This window comes from Dysidea avara, chromosome 11 (assembly GCF_963678975.1).
Source record: "Dysidea avara chromosome 11, odDysAvar1.4, whole genome shotgun sequence".
Classification (NCBI taxonomy): Eukaryota; Metazoa; Porifera; class Demospongiae; order Dictyoceratida; family Dysideidae; genus Dysidea; species Dysidea avara.
Genome location: NC_089282.1, coordinates 2,661,219 through 2,681,515, shown reverse-complemented (window position 1 = coordinate 2,681,515; position 20,297 = coordinate 2,661,219). Strand labels below are relative to the sequence as shown.

Below are 20,297 nucleotides of genomic sequence, written 5' to 3'. Positions count from 1 at the left end.
CAGTTGCTTCATTGACAATATGTTTAGCTAGTCCACACCTTTATACCTGTGAGACACAGTATATAGCCTCTTGTGAATTACTGTGACTATGCACGGTCTGTACCAAATATTGGTTTTAGCATCTGAACTGTAGTGCACATGTACAAGTTTCACATGTAAAAAGATATATACGGCAGCTGATCACAGGGGCGGATCTAGGATTTATAAAAGGGGGGGGGGCTAACTGAAGGTACTAATCTCTTGGGTAGAGGTGTGCAAAGCATGCTGGAACTAGGGGGGTCTGGGGGCATGCCCCCCCAGGAAATTTTTGAAAAATAGATGCTAAAATACTGCAATTTGGAGACATTTCCATATAAAATTCATAATATTTTCTGCCTGTAGTTATTTTATATACTGCCTTTAGATTATAGGTATGGCTCTCTGAAGCATTTTGGTAATGGAAAAGTTTGGGTAGGTATAGACAACCAAGTACATGATGCACCCCTCTCACAATTGCACAATACTGAATATGTGCATGTTAGAATAAGAATGTTGAAAGTGGAAAATTTTGAAATTTGAACAATACAAGATTGAATCTGAGAGCATTTTCAATGGTAATTATGTACCTGAATTAAGTATTGTCATACATATTAACTACACAAGTAGATGAATGAAGCCCTTAAACAGACCAATGCACTTCATTGTATGTATAGGCGCAGGCAGATTTGGAAAAATTCCATAACAGAACCAACTACATGTTTCCAGTGAATGTTCTATTAGAGTAGTTAGCTGACTGCTCTATTAGAATATCTCGATCTTGTACACCTCCAATGCTGATCCAGGTCCTTGTTACATAAACTTTAGCATAAATCCACTGATAATACCTTGGAAAGATGTTTATAAGGTGGTTTCAGTAATGAGTATTTGTATTATTAGCGATCATATAATTATGCTAAGACAAAATTTCATTATAGTACTCAGCATATTGATCAAGTAAAGCCTAAATATGAAGGGGGGGGGGGGGGGGGGGGGGGCTTCAGCCCCCAAATCCCCCCCCCTGGATCCGCCCCTGTGATGATCATGCAGGCTTTAGTATATGTGTGTAAGGAGAAATGATGAAATCATGTCATGCGGTCTCTGAGTTCCTCCTGGCAATCCAATAATTGGATCTAATTTGTGCATGGTATATGTTTATTGGCTTCATGGTAGCTATGTAAAGGCTTCTTGATGGCTGTGCTATGAAGTCATGATCACAAAGCCGGGTGCGAGATAGCCACACCGGTGAATTCTGCATTATTCTGGTGACCTGAGTTGTACTATGCAGAGACTATATATACATTAAGCTTGAGGTGTTTATAGGCTCCAGCCAGTGTAATACTTTCTGTGGAAAAAACATTTTTTGTGGCCTACAGCCGGATGCACCTTTACAATTGATCTCACGTGATTCAATGTGATTTCCAAGTTTGACTCGCCCTTCCAGTTAGGGCTTTAATTATAAACGTCGGTTCTCTGCTGCAAGCTTCTTAGCGAAGTTTTCCTTTTATACCACAGCCAGGAGAAAGACATGAGTAGAGTAGAGACAGCGGCGTTAGAGTATAAGGTGCTTGTACTTGGTAACACTCAAGTTGGAAAGTCGAGTTTCATCAAACGATACACCACCGGAAAATTTCCCCGCGGAATGCTCGCGACAGTAGGTAAGATTTTGGTCTTGTAGTGAGTAAATTGTCCATGCACAAAGATAGGGTCCGCAATCCGAAAAATCAACTTTTACAAATCGACCCCCCTACCATTGTGGGATGTTCATTGTGGTATCCCATTGCTAGATCCACCATGAAACCGGAGGCACGATTGTTGTCTTCACAGAAATATTGATTTTAGTATTTCGTGAGGTGCAAAAATTATTTTTTTAAATTTCGTGCTCCACACAAAGAACAGGATAGAACTTCAGATATTATCTAGAGTTAATGTAGTTAAAAAGTACACACAATAATAAGCAAATGATTCACTGGATTCCCGGCACAGGGTTGCTTTCTCTCAAAAAGCAGAAAACGAAGCACAAATTTTCGAATTCCAACTGCCCTACCAGCCAAGACAAGAAAAGCCAACTCTTCCTCATAGTGATGTGATAAGGTTGGATGCATAGTCTGTCTATGCTGTTAGTCTGGATAGGATCTGAGACTTCTCACCATCTGGGTGAAGAATGTCAAAATTTTCGTGCATCATTTCAAGGGATTCTCTCAATGGTACCAAAGTGCTTTACTTCTGATGCCACACTGGTCACTTAATTTTGTTTAGAATGATGATAAATGATGGATCAAAACGTTTGGTAGCTGCTGTGGAGCGAGAGAAGTGAAGTCAAATTTGGACAATTTTGCTGCCTCCTTTGATGCATAGCTTAGAGCGAGGCGTAGAAGCAGTGGATGAAATAATAATTGACAACCGCTGCTACCAAACGTTCAGGGACATATTTTGTCATAGTTTTAGCTTATAATTGATGATTGTTGTGGTTACAGAAGCGCTGGAAATGGCTAGAAAGCGCTACACAATTCTTTGATGCTGCAGAAAATTTTGACGCTCGTCACCCAGATGGTGAGAAGTCTCAGATCTTTTCCAAACTAACAGCATAGACAGACTATGCACCCAACCGTATCGAAACACTATGAGGAAGAGTTGGCTTCTCTTGCCCTGGGTGGTAGGGCAGTTTGAATTCGAAACTTTGTATCTCTTTGTTTTTTAAAGAAAGCAACCCTGTGCCGGGCACCCAGCAAATCATTTACTTATTTCTATGCGTACTTTTCAACTACAACAACTCTGTTTTGGCTACGTAGCAAGTTTCATCCGATCCTTTGTGTGGAGCACAAAATTTAAAAAAATAATTTTTCATCTTGCGAGATACTGAAAACAATATTTCTGTGAAGACAACAATCGTGCTCCGGTTTCATAGTGGATCAAGCAATGGGATACTACAATGACCATCCCACAATGGTAGGGGGATTGATTTGTAGAAGTTGATTTTTCGGATTGCGGACCCTAACAAAGAGTTGTGTCAAGTTGTGCAAACATTGGGCAAGCCACAAAGGACTTTCGTTTCAGTGGAAGCCATACACAAGAAAAGGCACAATGAAATTATACATAAAATTCTACAATAGGTTTATTGCTCTGTAGAATTAATGCTGAATTGAACAGACTATGGGGACAAGAATTATGATTATTATAGTTTGTTCAATTTGGCATTAATTTTACAGAGCAACTAAACCTGTTGTAGTTGTAACTTTTCCTGTGATATAATAGGTGATGTCGTTTTGTTGAGACCACACCCCTTACTCATATTTTTGCACTCTTGTCCTGACATCATTGCGGGCCTACTGATCCTATACTTCTCATTTCACTCGTAGTCAAGTCCTAAGCACCTCTGGGCGGCTTTCCAGGAGTTAAAATTTGGGATAAGCCAATCATATTGACTTAGCCACAGTAATTGCATCATAGTGCTAGCATTTTGTAGGGCTGGTAAAAAAGATTATTAGGATACCCCCTGTATATTAAAAATAATGATTTTACTATCGAGATAATAGTACGTCTCCATAATCTACTGTGTATCAACAGTTTTCAGATAACCAGTACGCTTGTGTGAAGGTGTCAAAACTAGTTGGGGAAAGACTAACACATCACTTTGAATACAGTACGTAAAACTGTTTACAAATGACATTGAGATACTGTAATACTGATTATCGGCTCTCACTTCTTGAGATAATAGTGTTTGCTATTATTGCACAGTCCTACAGCTAGCATTTTGAAACTGGGTGGGTTGGCTACTTCGATGATTGAAGAACTATGTTTCATCCACTAAGACTTTTGGCTTATAATCCCTTGACTAGGTGGTTGTAGCAATAAAGCCCTGTGTGGTGACCTGCAAAACTAAGTGTGTAGTTTTGGTGTTCACTTTCACAGTTTTCTATATGAGCCAGGCTGGATTATTATTTTTATATAACCACTCACTTGTCATTATGAAACATAAATGACATCTGTATTTTTTTATTTGATTCATATTAAACTTGATAGTTAATTTTCGTTTAATAATAGTGATAGCATCAATTGGCATTAATTTTATTTTCGCTGAATAGGAGAGATATGTGAATGGATTACCATATAGTTAGAGTGGGGGGAGGAATCAGTCCCTTTACCCAAGTTTTGAAGGGAAATTTGTTTGCGTATTAGCAAAGTCAGAGATGTTTGTGCTTTTTACCACATTTTCAAGATTGGAATACTGTGATTACATCACTAGCAAGCCAAAGAGAGTTTTATTAGTTATGCTGTAGCCAAAGTTGTGACAATGGTAAAAGATGACAAGGCGGCAGTTGGCCACTTGGCCACTCCATGCCTAGGAAATTTATATAGGAGCTATTTTCCTTCCTAGCTATCATTTTATTCCTGATGATATCACAAGGCATGTAGCCAATAGAGATAGTGATTTGAAACTACATAGAATGGTCACAAATACCTGACCAGTGTTTCTTATCAGTTGAGACCCTAACTAAGTGTCTGGATTATGTATAAGTTGTCCTCAAGTGTCCACATTAACAGGTTCCAGTATATATAAACACTATGACTATATTTACTGCCAATACTGTTGGAAGGAGTTTCCCAGGGAAACATTGGTTACTGCAATGATAATGTAAGCAATGGGTGAAGTTCTAGAGTTGACAGTTTCTTCCTGCCAAATATTATGGTATTAAGTCCATATTTGTTGTTTTGAGGCAAGGAAGAGGTTTTGAGTTGGTATTACTGTTTGTAGCATGTTTTACTAGCCATTGAATTGTCATCCCTTATATATACATGGAATTCCTATTACAGTACCTGTATCTGCACATGTTAGAGTGGTAACCAGAATAACACCAGGAAATATATACAAGTACACAAAGAAAATTTGGAATTTTCAACTACCATAACACATTGATAAAAAGTACTGGAACAAGCTGGAGTAGTGTACGATATAAATCTTAGTAAAACTATAAGAATTGTTATATCCTTACTGTGCATTTCCATTATGGTATCTTGAGCACAGTAGGGATATAACACTTCTTATTGTTTTACTGTGATTTAATATTGTGCACTACTCCAGTACTTTTTATCAATGCGTTATGGTCCCTACTCTAGTTGAAAATTCCAAATTTGTGTACTTTTTTGTTAACTTCTTTTGTAAAATATGACTAATGAACCCACGTATACCGCATCAAAAGAAAGAAATGGTGCCACATACCCCCAACTATCAATTATCATCTGAAAAATGAAGTATCCATTACGCTTCATTGTTAGCTATGTTCAACCTGTTACACAGCATTGCGAATCAAGAACTGTTCAAAAAGCACCTCTGTAGCCGCTATGAAAAATACGGACGATTTCCATTATGAAGGGAAGCCATCACGTGCTACTGCCAAATCGACATGAGACACAAAATAAGAATACATTGTACATACTGTGGTATGGCAAAAGGCACCTCTCGGGCAGAAGTGATGCTGAACAGTAAAAAAATCAAGCCCATAACCTTAGCCGTTATCGAATTACGTTTGTCTGAAGGCATCAGTCAGTCATTCACTAGAAATTTAAAAAAAAATTCTGTAGCAATTGAAAGCATTTCAGGTCGAGCTGAAGGCTTGTTTGGTCTTGGTTTTACCTGCTTCATTGTCGTCAGGGAAAAGTTAGGCTAGTTTTTGAGTGATGTTTTTCATGGGTCACGTCTACACCTTTGTGGTCCCTGATAGTACTGTATGATATATTATGGGGTAGTGATGAAAAATAAGGTCACTGTGTAATAAGCCAACTTGAAAACATATAATTATATATCATTTTACTTTCCACTTGAAGCTCACCACAGGGGAGTAAATATTTTCTCTGTGTTGAGTTTTTTTATCTGCCTCACTTTGCAAACCAAATATTTTCTGATGTAATAATGCAAGTCAAGTCCCACTCCCAATGGTGGGGATTTGATTTTCACATCTTGTCCTACCCCCAGGGCTTTAAATTGCTGAGGTTATTTGGATATTTTTTTAGGTCCCTGTGTTATGTCTTAGTAGAAAGGGACTGCGTGGGGATTTGACAAGTTGTTTTGTCAGAAATTTTTACTCCAGAATTTGCCAATAGTAGTACTGTATGACAAGTAATTTTTAAACACTGTACAGTAAATTTGGAAACATTTATTTAATTGGCAACTCGACACAAAACCTGCTCTTAATAGGGACACTGCAACTATCACAAACTTTTTTGTATGATTTGTCCAGTTTGTAGCAGTGAGAAAGTTTATTTCATACAAAAGTTTCTTAAGCGACAGTTTAAAGTAGCTGTCAAGGACAAACATTTCTCAGTGTAAAGACTATTGTTACTATTTTGGTAACTTCAGTAGTGAGAAAATTATACACTGTTCACTAGGAAACATTAGTGGAATTATAAAACTCTGGCAAATATGCAAATAATTCAATTGGAAAAAAACAACTTAGGTGATTTGCCATGTAACAACTGATAAAATGCTTTGTCAACAAAGTTTGGCAAACTAAGCCATTGTGTTTTTTACTGCCAAAGTTTTCTACTGTATGGCAGTGTGTGTGTGTGTTGTGTGTGTGTTGTGTGTGTGTGTTGTGTGTGTGTGCGTTGTGTGTGTGTGTGTTGTGTGTGTGTTGTGTGTGTGTGTGTGCGTTGTGTGTGTGTGTGTGTGTTGTGTGTGTGTGTGTGTGTGTGTTGTGTGTGTGTGTTGTGTGTGTGTGTGTGTGTGCGGTGTGTGTGTGCGGTGTGTGTTTAACAGTAGCACGCACACTGTACGACATACGTGTTAATCCTTAGCCATATTTTGTGTACAGTTGTGTCATATTATTGTGTCATATTAACAGGAGTTGACTTCAGATCTAAAGACATACAAGTGGAAGGTGTTCCTGTACAACTCAAAGTTTGGTCAGTACAGCAATACACTGTACAGTACACTAATACACTGTACAGTACACTAATACACTGTACAGTACACTAATACACTGTACAGTACACTACTAGAGATCTTTGTGGTGTAGAGAGGCCCTACTTGCCCAAAGAAGGCTTGTTTAAATACTACATTGGTGGTACTACAATATTTCAATGTTGGGCCCTCCGCTTAAACAGTTTCTCATGGCCGTACTCTGTTGCTAATGGGTGCCTTTTTTTTGTTGATGTGGTAAGAAAATGGCTAGGGATAGTAACTTAAGTTGACCTGGCCTTAGTATGAAGGTGATGTATATTTGAGACCCACCAGACACACTGTGATACCGTGATACCGTGATATTACAGGCACCATGTTATGATAAAGTTAATTTTAGTATCAAAGTAAAGTGTTTTTAAGGTAAGGTGGACTTACTGCATCAATTTGTTTCTTGACATTTGTACTTTACAAAATCAGATACGTATAGTACGGCTCATGTGTTACAACTTGGCAAGCTATTTCTTATCAATACTAAATAAAAAAATTTAGTAAAGCCGTGCAGAGCTGTGTTCACAATTATCTAATGCTCATAACTCATTGTATTAAGGACAGTTTATTGTGAACTGCTTGCTTTATTTGTGCATATAAAATTTAAATTTCGTATAAAAATATTTTCATGATAAAAATTTTGTGTAAAATATTTTCGTATATTTTTATGCACAAATGAAACTATTGTATTTTACTTGGCTTGTGCATTTAAGTATCTTGATTTTTGTAGCAATGGATTGGTAGCCATGTTCTGTAGTGCTTGTTGTGTAACTAATAGTAACAGTGAGCCGCGTAGTGTATGTTTTGAAATTTTGGGTTGTAACTAAAACTATAGCTAGTGGATCGGATGTGTACGAAAAGTTCTTAGTAAAAATCAACTTTGGCATGCAAAATTTTGTTAATATATAGTTATAGGTTGATGATCAATGGTCGTGTTTTTGTATCCTTGGTTACCCTGACATCTGTTACGTATATGCTTCAATAACAGATCTCACTAGTAGTAACTATTCAATTAGAGTATTTTGTCTCCGTGTGCATTAGACATTTGTGTGTTCTATCAAAACTGATTAAACAGAGTTGTCTATACTAATCAATGTGTGAACATCTTAGAGAATTATCGAAATGTTCAGATGTGTAAACTTGTAATAACAGTGGACCCACAAAAATATGCCTGACTATTACCATTGAGAGATCTTAGACTTGTGTACAGTTTCTACATAGGGCTGGGTGGTATTGATACTATAGCAGTGGGTTGGTGTATTGTGGTAAAAAAGATCATGGTATTCTTATATGGTAAATAATAGTTGTGTGAATACAGTATTGTTATATTAGAGCACTTGACTAAGTTGACTGCTCTATTTGAGAATCAGTGCTTAAGTGTCTGATCTGCTATCCCATTGCTTGATAGCACATTATATACTAGAACAATATCATTAGTATTCCAGGGCAAGAAGTTGGTGCTAAAATACTGCAGTGATGTCAATATTGTGATAATGTTGTTTCATGAAACTTTGAGTGATACATGCATCATCACGGTTTTACAATATACAAATTTTTTGCCTGCCTTGTTTCTGCATAGCTGTTTATTAAGATGCTTTGCTTGTAGGGACACTGCAGGACAGGAGAGATTTTTAACCTTCACTAAACAATTCTTTAGAGGAGCTGAAGTTTGTTGCCATGGTAACATGTATGATTATGTAATCACCACTACACAGGGGATAATACTAATGTACGACATCACATCACAGGCCACATTCAATGATATTGATAGATGGCTTCGTACTATCCAAGAGGTGAATGTTGTGTTTGTTCATGTGTAGTGTGTGTGTTTAGTGTGTGTGTGTGTGTTGCTGCCCTTACTGTATAGTCAAATGGTTTAATATGTAATACAACTTCTCATGACATCTCCCACGATTACTGTATTAGAGGTAGCGTGGACACCTCTCTACAGTGGACACTTTAGGGAAAAATTTAAGCTTTTTTTGCTGCAATTATTATTTATAGAAGTTTTCCCAGACCTGTTGGTTCTGATACTAATAACTGTGTATGGTTTAGTTTGTGTTGTCGCTATAAATAATGTTGTACAATAGGCTGGACTGGGAGATGAAACACTGATGCTAATTGGTAACAAATATGACTTGGCAGAGGATGAGAGAGACGTGGATACTGCCACTGGACAACAAGTATGTAAGTTATACTGGCACAGGAATAAGCTCAGTAAACACAAGAACTTTTGATAGGAAATATGCAGCATAATTCATTTTTGTTGAGTTAAGAGCTGTAGTGCAATAAGCAGGGTTGATAACCTGGTCATTATGAGGTCCTAAACTATTTCACAGCTTTTACATATATTGTCCCTACAGCTTGCTGATCAGAACTCATGTAAATTTTTTGAAACAAGTGCAAAGAACGGTCACAATGTTGAGGAGGTAAGTGAAAGAGTAAATGTTATGCATGCTTATAAATGTGCGTGTTGTCATGTAATAAGCATACACATTTTTGAAGGAATTTGTATTAATTTTTTGTACACAACTCTCTTCAATAAAGACATTCTTTCTTGGCCACCTCCTATCATTATAGAATAGCTGTGTGTACCTAGTTACTGTGTGTACCTAGTTACAGTACATACCACTCAAATGCAACGTTGTCTCACAGAAGTGCAAACGATTAAAATTAAAACTTGCTAATTAAAGGGTGTGGCACCCATTTCCTTGCAAGTATTTGGTCCCAAACGAAACGGATGAATACTCAAGAGCGAAGCAGGTGCCACACCTTTATCACTTGCACTTGTGCAAGACAATGTTGCACACGAGCAGTACCGTAGTAGTTTATTGAAGTTATGGCATTATATGGCATCATTCCGTACCTGTACTCAGTGCCTCGTGATGCAAATGGCCTTGGATGCTACATTCCACAGTAGTTAGTGAGTGTGTTGTTTTTTGTAGGCTTTTTATGAAATGGCAAGAGGGATTTTATACCGGAAAGGAATCTTTCTACCTGGCAGATTAGTAAGTTACATATGCCTCCCTGTTGTGCTGTAGTATCATCATTATTAATCTTGTACATATTTATTTTATTACTTGTTGTAGCCCAGTCTTGGTCCAATGATGTTTGCTCAATCAGATCGCAGCAGCTCTGTCAGTAGCATGCATCACAAATCCATCAAACTGGGATCCACTGCTGAACAGACTGCCAGTAAAAAGAAATGCTGTTCATCATCAACAACATAGTGTTTTTTTTAATTGTTATTTTTATTAAATGCAGTGCTTATTTAAGTGCGCGTAAGGCTATACATGGCGCTTTTGGTGCAAATTAAAGGTGCGCATAAGATTGACCACTGCAATTTAGGTTAATATATTAATGAGAAGTTGAGAGCATGGCTACCGTTCCTCCCAGTAGAGTGAAGGTAATTTTAAGTGATGCGGAATTCAAAAGCGAGCTAACTCAAGCAGAAAGCGCACTCGTAGTTGTCAAGTTCACGGCAACCTGGTAAGAAATGAGGGTAGGCGCGTATTATAGAGTTTATATTTCTGGTCATAGGTGTGCTCCTTGCCAGTCAATTGCACCAAAGTATCATGAGTTCAGTAGAAGACACACAGGGGCCTTATTTCTAGAAGTGGACGTGGACCGTTGTCAAGTGAGTAACCACGGACATACCATTGTGTCTATATCATATCTTTTCAATAGTGGCTAGCAAGAGTTGTCCCTTGGTAGTTTCCTGTAGTGTTGTTTATTAATACACCTATCTGTTATGTTCTTATTGATGCGCCTGTTTTGCTTATAATTTACAATCAATAAGCGCTGTGCAGAGAAATAGTGTCTGGCTATGAGAGACTATCTGTAACCATTGCCAGAATATTGACAGAGTCAATCAGATAACTTCGTGCACTCTGACGAAGCAAACAATAAATGTTCACGTTCTTAGCTCTTGGCTGAATCTAGATTACAAACAGTCTTGCAAAAGTTTGAAACACAATGGGGTAGACTCTTGAGCATTGATAGGTACATGAAGTATATTGTACTTTTTGTTTAATGTGAAGTGAATGGGAAAACATTTCATGCAGTAGTTTCATATGCTTCAAATGTGTAGTGAGCAAATACTGTATAAAATTTGTGTTGCAGTAAGTCATTACAGAAGCTGACTGTATTTTGGCTGATTTTTTTCTCAACATTGTGAGCTCTGTAAAATGTGCTGTATTTCAAAGAAGTGCTGTTTACATGCAAAACATCTCCCCTTCTCATTAGATTTATTGTGTAGTATGTTAACGTTATAGTGATATGCCATATGCTTGAATCTGACTGCTGTGCCATTGGGATATGATATTGTGATATGATATACAGTTGTTCGTTCATGGGGAAACACTAAATTTCCTCCAGCTATTGCCCCATTGCACTGCTGTTGCCAACTAAAACTGTTGGATCATTAAAATAATTTTGTATTGGAAACCAGTATGCTTTTACGTCTAACCTGAATATCTCTTGAACAGCTGACCTTATCTTCGTAAAACTTCTGTGAAACGGAGTTATCCAAGGACTGCACCTCCCACAAAACTTTCACAAAGAACCAACGAGCCATCATAGAGTTACACACAAAATCGCACATTGTGCCGATAATTGGTCAATCAGGGAAGTACAGTTGCCGATAATAGGTACCCCATGCCGATAATTGGCACACGATAGACATTGCGATTTTCCTCATAACAAGACGGTCACTTACGTGAGATAATTAAAATTTGGTGCGCTAAGAGATGAAGGACTGTTCTGTTAAATGGTTCAAACCGGAAGTTCGTACGCTATTGAATTAAGGAATTATAATTGCGTGATGAAATGGTGCCGATAATTGGCGACTTACGCTAGCCGTTTGCAATTGAATTCATCGGTTTTGCATTTGTGTACTTGCACCAATATGCATGTATCATGCACCACTAGATGATATTTGCTGTGCATGACTTTATCAAAGTGTAATGGCATGGAATGCAATAAATGGAAAATGGTGTTTTATTGGTTCATGACAGGACAGACATTTGGGTGTGACAGAGTACTGTATCTATGTACTGTGTGTAGTGTGTAGTGTGTGTGTGCGTGCGCGTGTGCATGTGTGTGTACCTGGTGGCCTGGTGTCTACTGGGGAAGCAGCCCACCCAACTGTAACATCAATGGGTACCTGGTGTAAACTGGGGAAGCAAATGCCCAACCGTTCTTGTCTCGCTTAGTGGTGTTGGGGTCGTTGTGGAACTTTAGGTTCTGTGACCTCTCTCCATGAGACCTGGACAGTCTTCCTGCTGGTTACTAGCTCTGCCCCAGGAGGATTTGCCTGCACAAGGCTCAAGTGCTTGAGTGGTGTACAGGCATCCCAGTGCTGGTTCACTGGGTGGCAATAGCTATGTTTCGCATGGCTGCCAGAGGCTTCGCATGGCTGCCAGAGGCTTTGCTTTGCTTTTGTGTGTGTGTGTGTGCACATTAAAACAAGATTGCAGACATATTTCTGAAATCTGATGTGATATATGTATCAAGAGTTCATAATATAGTAGTGGGGGAGAGTGTCCTACTGTCAATATAGCCTGTACTAACACACTGGGTTAAGTTTCTGTTTGATTAAATCAATACCTTCACTGGTGATAGAGAACTGTTGATTAGCGTTAATTGGTGCTGATAAGGTCAATTCTTTTTCTTTGAACAGACTCAGGTGTAACTTAACACAGTGTGTTCCATGGAAGTATTTCAGTTAGACACTCTCCCCCACTACTATATTATGAACTCTTGTATGTATGATATATGGTGGGCACACAATGCATCATGTGAGCAGGATGTTCATTTGTGTACATTGCAGTGAGGACAGACAGTGCGGACTGATTACTAGTTTGTATTGTTACAAGCTAACGTGAAAATTGTTAGTATATTGGACACAGTAATCAAAATACTGATACAGGCGCAGTAAAATTTAAAAAGATCCATAGAGTGGAACCTGTTTATAATGGATCCTTTGGAAACCAGCTGTAGCATAGACGTTTTGTCTCTGTCAGAGGTCAATCAAAAAATCTTGTCCTTGTGTTTTGTTTCTTTAATTAAACGAGTCCTTTAAGAGAGGTATCCATTGTATCTTGTTTGTGAAGCAGAAAATTTCACACAAGGGGCAAAATCTAAATTTTGAAGGTTTTAAATTTTGAAAGTGCATATTTTCAGGTAGTAAACAGAACTTTGTATCAGAAATTGTGCAGATACATGCATGCTTGTCAAACACTGACTCACTGATGGAATAATCCTCATCCCCATGTGCTGGAGAAAAGACTGTAGGAGTCTCGAGTGGAGGAAATTTTCATCAGCCACCAACTTGATGGATATTTTCACTAAGATCAGATGGCACATTTTGTCACTACACTCACTAATATACTGAGCTACGAAGAACATGTGAGTGATTACGAGTGGATGGGTGTCCACTCCAAGATGTTGAATCTCACTCAAAGGTTTACTGCATGTGGGAATTTATTTTTGAAGAACAGCAGATCTTTGGGACATTGTATTTAAAAAGATAAATTATCTGTAAATAAAAATCCTTTGAAAATAACTTGCTTGACAGTATTGTGTATCATGTATGCATGCCAACTTGTACCACCAGTGTCTAGTACTTCAGGTATCAACAATGTGTTTATAACTAATGCTCTTTCTAGGTGATAGCCAAGAGATATGAAGTGAGAGCTATCCCAGTGTTCATCTTCTTCAGGAATCGTGAGAAGATCCATCTGGTCAAAGGAGCAGATATGAATAGTTTAGAGGCGGCCATTACACAACACATCACTAGTGGTCCCAGTGTGGAGGCTGGAGGAGGAAGTGATGCTCCTAAAGTACCTGGTCAGGTAAGCTAGAGATGGTGTGTGGTTTGTATTACAACCATGAATCCATAGCACTACACACAAAATCTTGGCAAATCTCTTTACAAAATTTTTTAACCCTTCACGATTTTTTTTCACTGAAAAATAATTGTTTTTGGTATGAGAAAAAAGTGAGATGTTTAAAACACATTTCTTGGACATAGAGAGGTACGACACATGTTAAGCACTATCAAAAGCAATTCGTGTTAACTGCATATTTTACTTTTAAATGATGCTTTTATCTGGCTTTACGTGATTGTGGATACTTTGAATATAATTTCCAATTTTCCAGTGCTATTCTCTTCCATTGTTGCTGTTTGCACTCTGTTTTGTGTGGTAAGTTCTTCATCACGTCATAGTCTCCCGTATACTAATATCAAACAAGTGGGGTTCAACACACCATTATATTACGCATAAGAAAAACTTTCAATTGGCACCTAGTTTCCAACAAAACCCGTTGCTTTAAATTGCTCTACAAAAATGCTACGAGCTCACATGAGTGTGTCATATCTCCTCTGCATGTGACTATATGTGTGAAACGCACAGTGCTATGGAGAATGATATAAGACAACATTCCTAATCATTAGTGATGTGATAACCACTAATTCCTATCAACCACAAGCACTAAAAAATGTAAACTTTGTTTTTACTAGTTCTACTGGGACAACTTCCTGAAGTCCCCAGGTTGGTCCTCAATAAGTTATGCTATGCAAACACATTTAACATGTGTTTAACATGTGTTTTGTTGTTCATAGATGAACCTCAACTCTTTCATTGAGAAAAGTGGTAGTGAATGTTTGAATGAACAAGATGATCATCCATTAATAAATTGTCTCACCTTCAGCAACAGTGGCTACCTTGAGAGTGACTGTGATGAACAGGTAACCATGACTACCAGTACTGGCTAATCTGATTGGCTATATTTCATCACAGTTGATATTGGCATTCAAGTTCAGTCAACCAATTAAACTACACACATTGATCTTTAGAGCTCCAAGTGATGGTGAGATGAAATGCTGTAATAGAACGTACGCTTCGTATTTACATAGAACATATTGGTAAATTCAGTATAACTCATTAATGTGGACACCTGAGGACATAATCCAGAAACTTAAACCTTAAACACACATACGCCGATATATTGGCAAGTCTGCAAGGCTGGAAACAAAGCTCTAACTCTTGAATCATTCCTATCTCTACTCAATCAACTCTTGTAATGATTCATAGTACCCAGGGATTTACCTAATATTATGGGGCCTAGAATTCATGATGAATCCTTTGTCAGGTTGCTAAATGTAAGGAACACATGTTTACACAAATGGGTATGACTGGCTTAGCTCAACCTGAAACTATATAATGTCAACAAAAAGGTCATGTATTGACCTAAAGGTGAATGACTTCTGTAACAAAAATCACTCACCTGTTATGAAACAACGAAACATGGAGACTAATAGTTTCATGACTTCCATGAACATTTCGTGTGTGTGTGCGCGGGCGTGGGTGTGTGTGTGTGTGTGTGCATGTGTGTGTGTGCGTGCATGTGTGTGCGTGCATGTGTGTGTGCGTGTGCGCCTGTGTGCTTTTTAGGCTTTTAATTAAGCTCCCTTTAGTACATAAACAAATCTGGAAAATGAGGACACCTCGATAATCAGGATACTTTTATTTGGTCCCGCCATTATATCAGGAGTCTGAAAGTACCACAAAACAGTTTTGGTCTCCTGATAATATATAGGTTCCATGGTAATGTGCAGCAGACATTACATCAGAATTTCTCATTTAGGAACTCCTAAAAAGTAAGATCTTTCCTCACACCTTTTCCATGTTGTTCCAAACTCTCACCTTGTTTTCCTCAAAATCCTGTTTATTGTATATGAGCCAGTCTGCTGAACTGGTTCATCCTACCCTGTTGTTGTAAAGACACTGGCTTATATTCTAATAGTATTGTTATATTAGTGTTTCAATTACTGTAGGATGTGGTCCAAAGACAGTTAAGTTATTTACTAATCAGCCGAACACGTTGGACTTTGATCAAGCTGAGCAGCAGAGACCAGTACAGGAGCTGATGTTGAGCCCTACTGACCTCTCAGAGGATAGTGTTATGAGTTTGAATTATGTCAAATACCAGAATGTGCAGAACCTGACTGTAAGTGAACTATTGTTGAATGGTTGTGTTAGTGTATTGCCAGGAGGGTGTGGGGAGGGGGTAATGGAATTATGTATGAACTCAAACCTGTATTCTAGGACTCCAGTACATCCAACATGGCAATTTTTTGTAGTTGTTTGATAAATGTTAAGATCATTAGTGGTGACTTAGTGACCATCGTGTGTCATCATTTTGGAACATTGATTTCTTCTAGACTGAAACAAATAGTACAAATACTCACTATTCGTTCGTTAAGAATTATTCGTATTTGTTAAGGAACATTCATTATTTGTTAAATTGTTAATCAGAAATTACACATTTTATCTTGAAAAGCTTTTAAAAATTGAAAACTGTCATTTTTAAATGTAGTTCATTAAACTTTATGAATGTAAAGGACTTTTCATAATCATAAGTTGTAGTAGTAGTCAAAGTAAATTTGTCCCCTTCGAGCACCTAGTTATACAGAAAATTCTTAAAGAATGATTTGTTAATTCATTTGTTAATTTGAAAAGTATTCATATTCTTAAAATTTGATATTTGTTTCACCCCTAAATTCTTCATAATGGGTTTTTCCCACAAAATTCATGTGCAAACACAGTAGAACTTGAATCAAATGTCATCAAGCCTCTTCATTGATATTTTGTATGGTAAACAATGACTTTAGTCAAGCATTGCTTAAGTACATTGTGTAATGTAGATCAGTTCATGTGGGCTTGTTCTACCTCCTGCTGTATTGCCTTGAGCATATATGTCCAGATTTGCCATTAACAATCCTTCAGTTTTATAGCTCATCTGACAGTCCTACACCTTTTAATAGAAATATCCCTCCACCTACACTGCAGTGTTCCACAATCCCATAGCTCAGCTGTAGGAATATTCAGTTCTGTCTAGTTGCTCTAACATTGCCACAGAAATAGACACCTGGTCTTGAGTAAATATAGGTCTTAATCGTAGTCACTGTTTGTTAGAATTCTGTAGTACCATAACAAACAGTATCCTATTCTTTTCCTTTTACCAGGGCAAGAAATTTTCGTGGTGTTAAATTTTCCTGTTTTGCTGAAATGTGGCAAAATTAGCAGAGATGTTCCCAGGTTTAAAACAGTGGTGGCTACAAGAAACCCAGGATAGAACGTGTGAGGCCTTAATTTGCATAAGTTTAAAGTAAAATTGTAATGATTGTTGAGTGGTACTGGTGGCTATTTTATTTGTGTGGGCACATCCCTTAATTAGTAATTTTGATGGAACAAATTTTTGTGGTTTAGACGTCGACCTCCATACAACTTGTACATAGCCTGTAAATGATTTAATTTTTGCGGATAAGTTGCCCACGAAATCTACGAAAATTTGAAATTTCTTGCTCTTGAATTTTGTGGTGAATATCCAAGAAATTAGTAATCAGGTAAAAATTGCTTGTAAGAATTACAGTAACATCTGGGCCACAGTTGAAGCAATGAATTATAAAATTTGTCAGCATATAAGTTTAGACTTTCAATGTGCTGTTAGTTACCTGTTTTTCTTTCTACTTTCTGATGTGACACAGAAAGTCAGGGATCTGATAGTGTACTTGTGATTTTGATAATTGACGAAATGTGTAACTCGGTAGCGTTTCACAAATTTTTGTTGCCCAATTGCTTAATTTAGTCTCACAATCCCTTCTTTGCTATCTGTTTTAAATCATATTAACACTAGTTAGTGGCCACTGAAACTACACTATACGAAAGACAAAAAATATTCAGTGCATTTAGGAACCATGTAAGCTATGGGCTTCTGGTAAGCTATAGGACAGATATCAAAGAAGGGAACTGTGAGACGAAATATTGCCAGACAGCTAAGGCACTGTGTGTCCCTTGACAGCCTAGCTTGTTGAGGTGGTATTAGTCATTGCCTGTACTTTGTTGTAGGTGTTTATTAAGGATAATCAAGGAGGGAAGGAGACTACAGTATTGGAGTACCTGGGACTGTATGGTACTCCATTGGACTCCACTAACATGAAGGACTTTAAGAGAGTGAGTCTCTGTGTGTTGGTTGTTTGTGCACCAACATTTACCAATGAACATAAGCACTCACGCATTTTTAATACTGTACAGCAGCTATTAAGGGGATAGTGTCTAACCTCAAACATCTCGAGTCCGTCAATGATATCCCACAAAGTACTGTATATTAAAACTTGTAACTTATGCAGATGGACCATAAGCATTTTTTCGATGGTCACTTGTGTTTCATGTAGAATGATTTTTGAATGTTTCAAGGAAACAGTTTTGGCGAAAATCAATATTCAGATTTATATTATGTACAGTGAACCCAGGCCTAGGGTTACTTTTTATCCAATGAACATAACCTTACTGTTGAGGTGGTTTTATTCAGGGTTGAACCCTGGGTCAATACTGCTGACTAACTGACATGAATAGTAGTGTGGATGGGACTAGTGTCTGACCCAAAATAGAGGCATACACCAAGAGTTACATGAATAATAAAAAGTAGTGTAGTTATGGATATGGTGTTGTACACAAGACCCAACTCTGATAATAGTAACCTCCATATAAGTCTACAGACAGTAGCACATAGTGGGCATGGCTCCATGTATGCCTACAGACAGCAATGTTCCTTTCAAGTGGGTGTAGTGTAGTTTGTAGTGTCACCAAGACTCCTCCTATATTATGAACTCTTGGTGTCACATAGTCTTGAATGTATACATGCATTTCCATTAGTGTATGGGATTATGGAATTGAGCTTGTTAATTTATTAGTTGTGAAATTTTGGTACTTTCACGACAACATATCACGATATGTTATAACTATAATGAGGTGGTCTTGTTAATGAGGTCATGAAGTACACCTTAGCTATGTTTTGGACCTATTTGACATGGTCACTATAATGAGGTGGTCTTATTAATGAGGTCATGAAGTACACCTTAGTTATGTTTGGCACCTGCTTGATGTGGTCACTATAATGAGGTGGTCTTTCATGAAGTACACCTTAGCTATGTTTGGGACCTATTTGACATGGTCACTATAATGAATTAATGAGGATACCTTAGCTATGTTTGGGACTTACTTGACATGGTCCTTGTAATGAGGTGGTCTAAATAAAGAGTTGTTAACCGAGTGAGGTCTTGTGCTATGGTCATGCACCAGTGTTGTAATTGGGTCAGATCATTGTGGGTTGCATTTTGTTGGGGGTCAAGTGGGTCTCGTCCACTTTATTGAATAGCCAGATCTGATCCGGATGGGATCATAAAATACAATTGGAAATACAGTTGTGCATACCCTTACATGGAGCCACACCCACCAGTCAGGAATGTGTTTTTCTGTCTAGTGATACACCTATTCATCACAATTGTATACTACTGTCTGTGGACAAATGATCTGGTGTCAATGGAGTGAGCTTATAGGAATTGTGGGTTGCTATAGCTGCTTGTAGACATACATGGAGCCACGCCTCCTTCTCAATTGTTGATTTATTTATGTGTGTTAAATACTCTTTGGTGGCTAGCTCTTAACGCATGCCTCTTCTTCCAGATTACTATATAACTTGGAGTTAATCCGGTCAGCAGTACTGACCCACTTACAACCCTGTTATGTACTATAACCAGTTACAATATTATGTACATTGTTTACCCACTACAGATTGCTGGTGAAATTGGAGAGAGCCACTGATGACACTATAGTAGTAAAATTGACACAATTGATATTTATTACATAGCAAAGACATGGGTAAAAAATTTGTACTGAAGAATTATTATTCATTTTTACAAGTATTGTTCAACTTCACATCTGATGCATTACAAATGACAATGATAATATGGACGAATTTACTAAAAATGCTTTGAAGGGTCTATCACACATTAGACTCTATTTAGGCTGTTTTGGGTGGGTAATAAATCTCATATACTCCACCTTGTTTTCTAATATACTCCACGCCTTTAAGCACAATATGACATATGCTCAAATTCGGGTTTGTCCAATCGCTATGCGTTATTCACGTGCAGTGATTTAACGAGCGCGATTATTTAGTCACATGAGGACTGTCACGGAAATATCGGTCCGGGTAAAATCGGTCCAGCCGGACCGATTTTAGATACCAAAACTGATCCGGCCGGACCAAATTTGGTTGACCAAGTTTAGTCCGGCCGGACCAATTTTGGCATCCAAAATTGGTCCGGCCTGACTAAAATTGGTCCGGCCCAAACTTTGTTGGCCACATGCACCCCCTGACCACCTGGACCAATTTTGGTTGGTCCGCGGGTGTACCCGGCATTGTGTGGACAGGTCGGTCCGTGCTAAGTATATTGTGATGGATCACTGCAGCCGACCGCTTAGCC

At 38.0% G+C, this 20,297-nt stretch overlaps 2 protein-coding genes across 2 annotated transcripts; both read left to right on the top strand.

The window, feature by feature from the left end:
- Positions 1–1,419: 1,419 nt before the first annotated feature.
- LOC136238853 (ras-related protein Rab-13-like) lies at positions 1,420–10,244 on the top strand. The gene is made up of 8 exons (XM_066029487.1): positions 1,420–1,673; positions 6,858–6,918; positions 8,571–8,631; positions 8,680–8,757; positions 9,055–9,147; positions 9,328–9,393; positions 9,910–9,972; positions 10,054–10,244. The coding sequence occupies exons 1-8, from the start codon at positions 1,544–1,546 to the stop codon at positions 10,192–10,194; spliced, it is 693 nt and encodes a 230-aa protein (XP_065885559.1). The 5' UTR covers positions 1,420–1,543; the 3' UTR covers positions 10,195–10,244.
- Positions 10,245–10,257: 13 nt separating this feature from the next.
- Positions 10,258–19,746, top strand: LOC136238850 (thioredoxin-like protein 1). The gene is made up of 8 exons (XM_066029480.1): positions 10,258–10,453; positions 10,505–10,601; positions 13,633–13,818; positions 14,589–14,714; positions 14,767–14,836; positions 15,804–15,976; positions 17,878–17,982; positions 19,603–19,746. The coding sequence occupies exons 1-8, from the start codon at positions 10,341–10,343 to the stop codon at positions 19,630–19,632; spliced, it is 900 nt and encodes a 299-aa protein (XP_065885552.1). The 5' UTR covers positions 10,258–10,340; the 3' UTR covers positions 19,633–19,746.
- Positions 19,747–20,297: the final 551 nt, after the last annotated feature.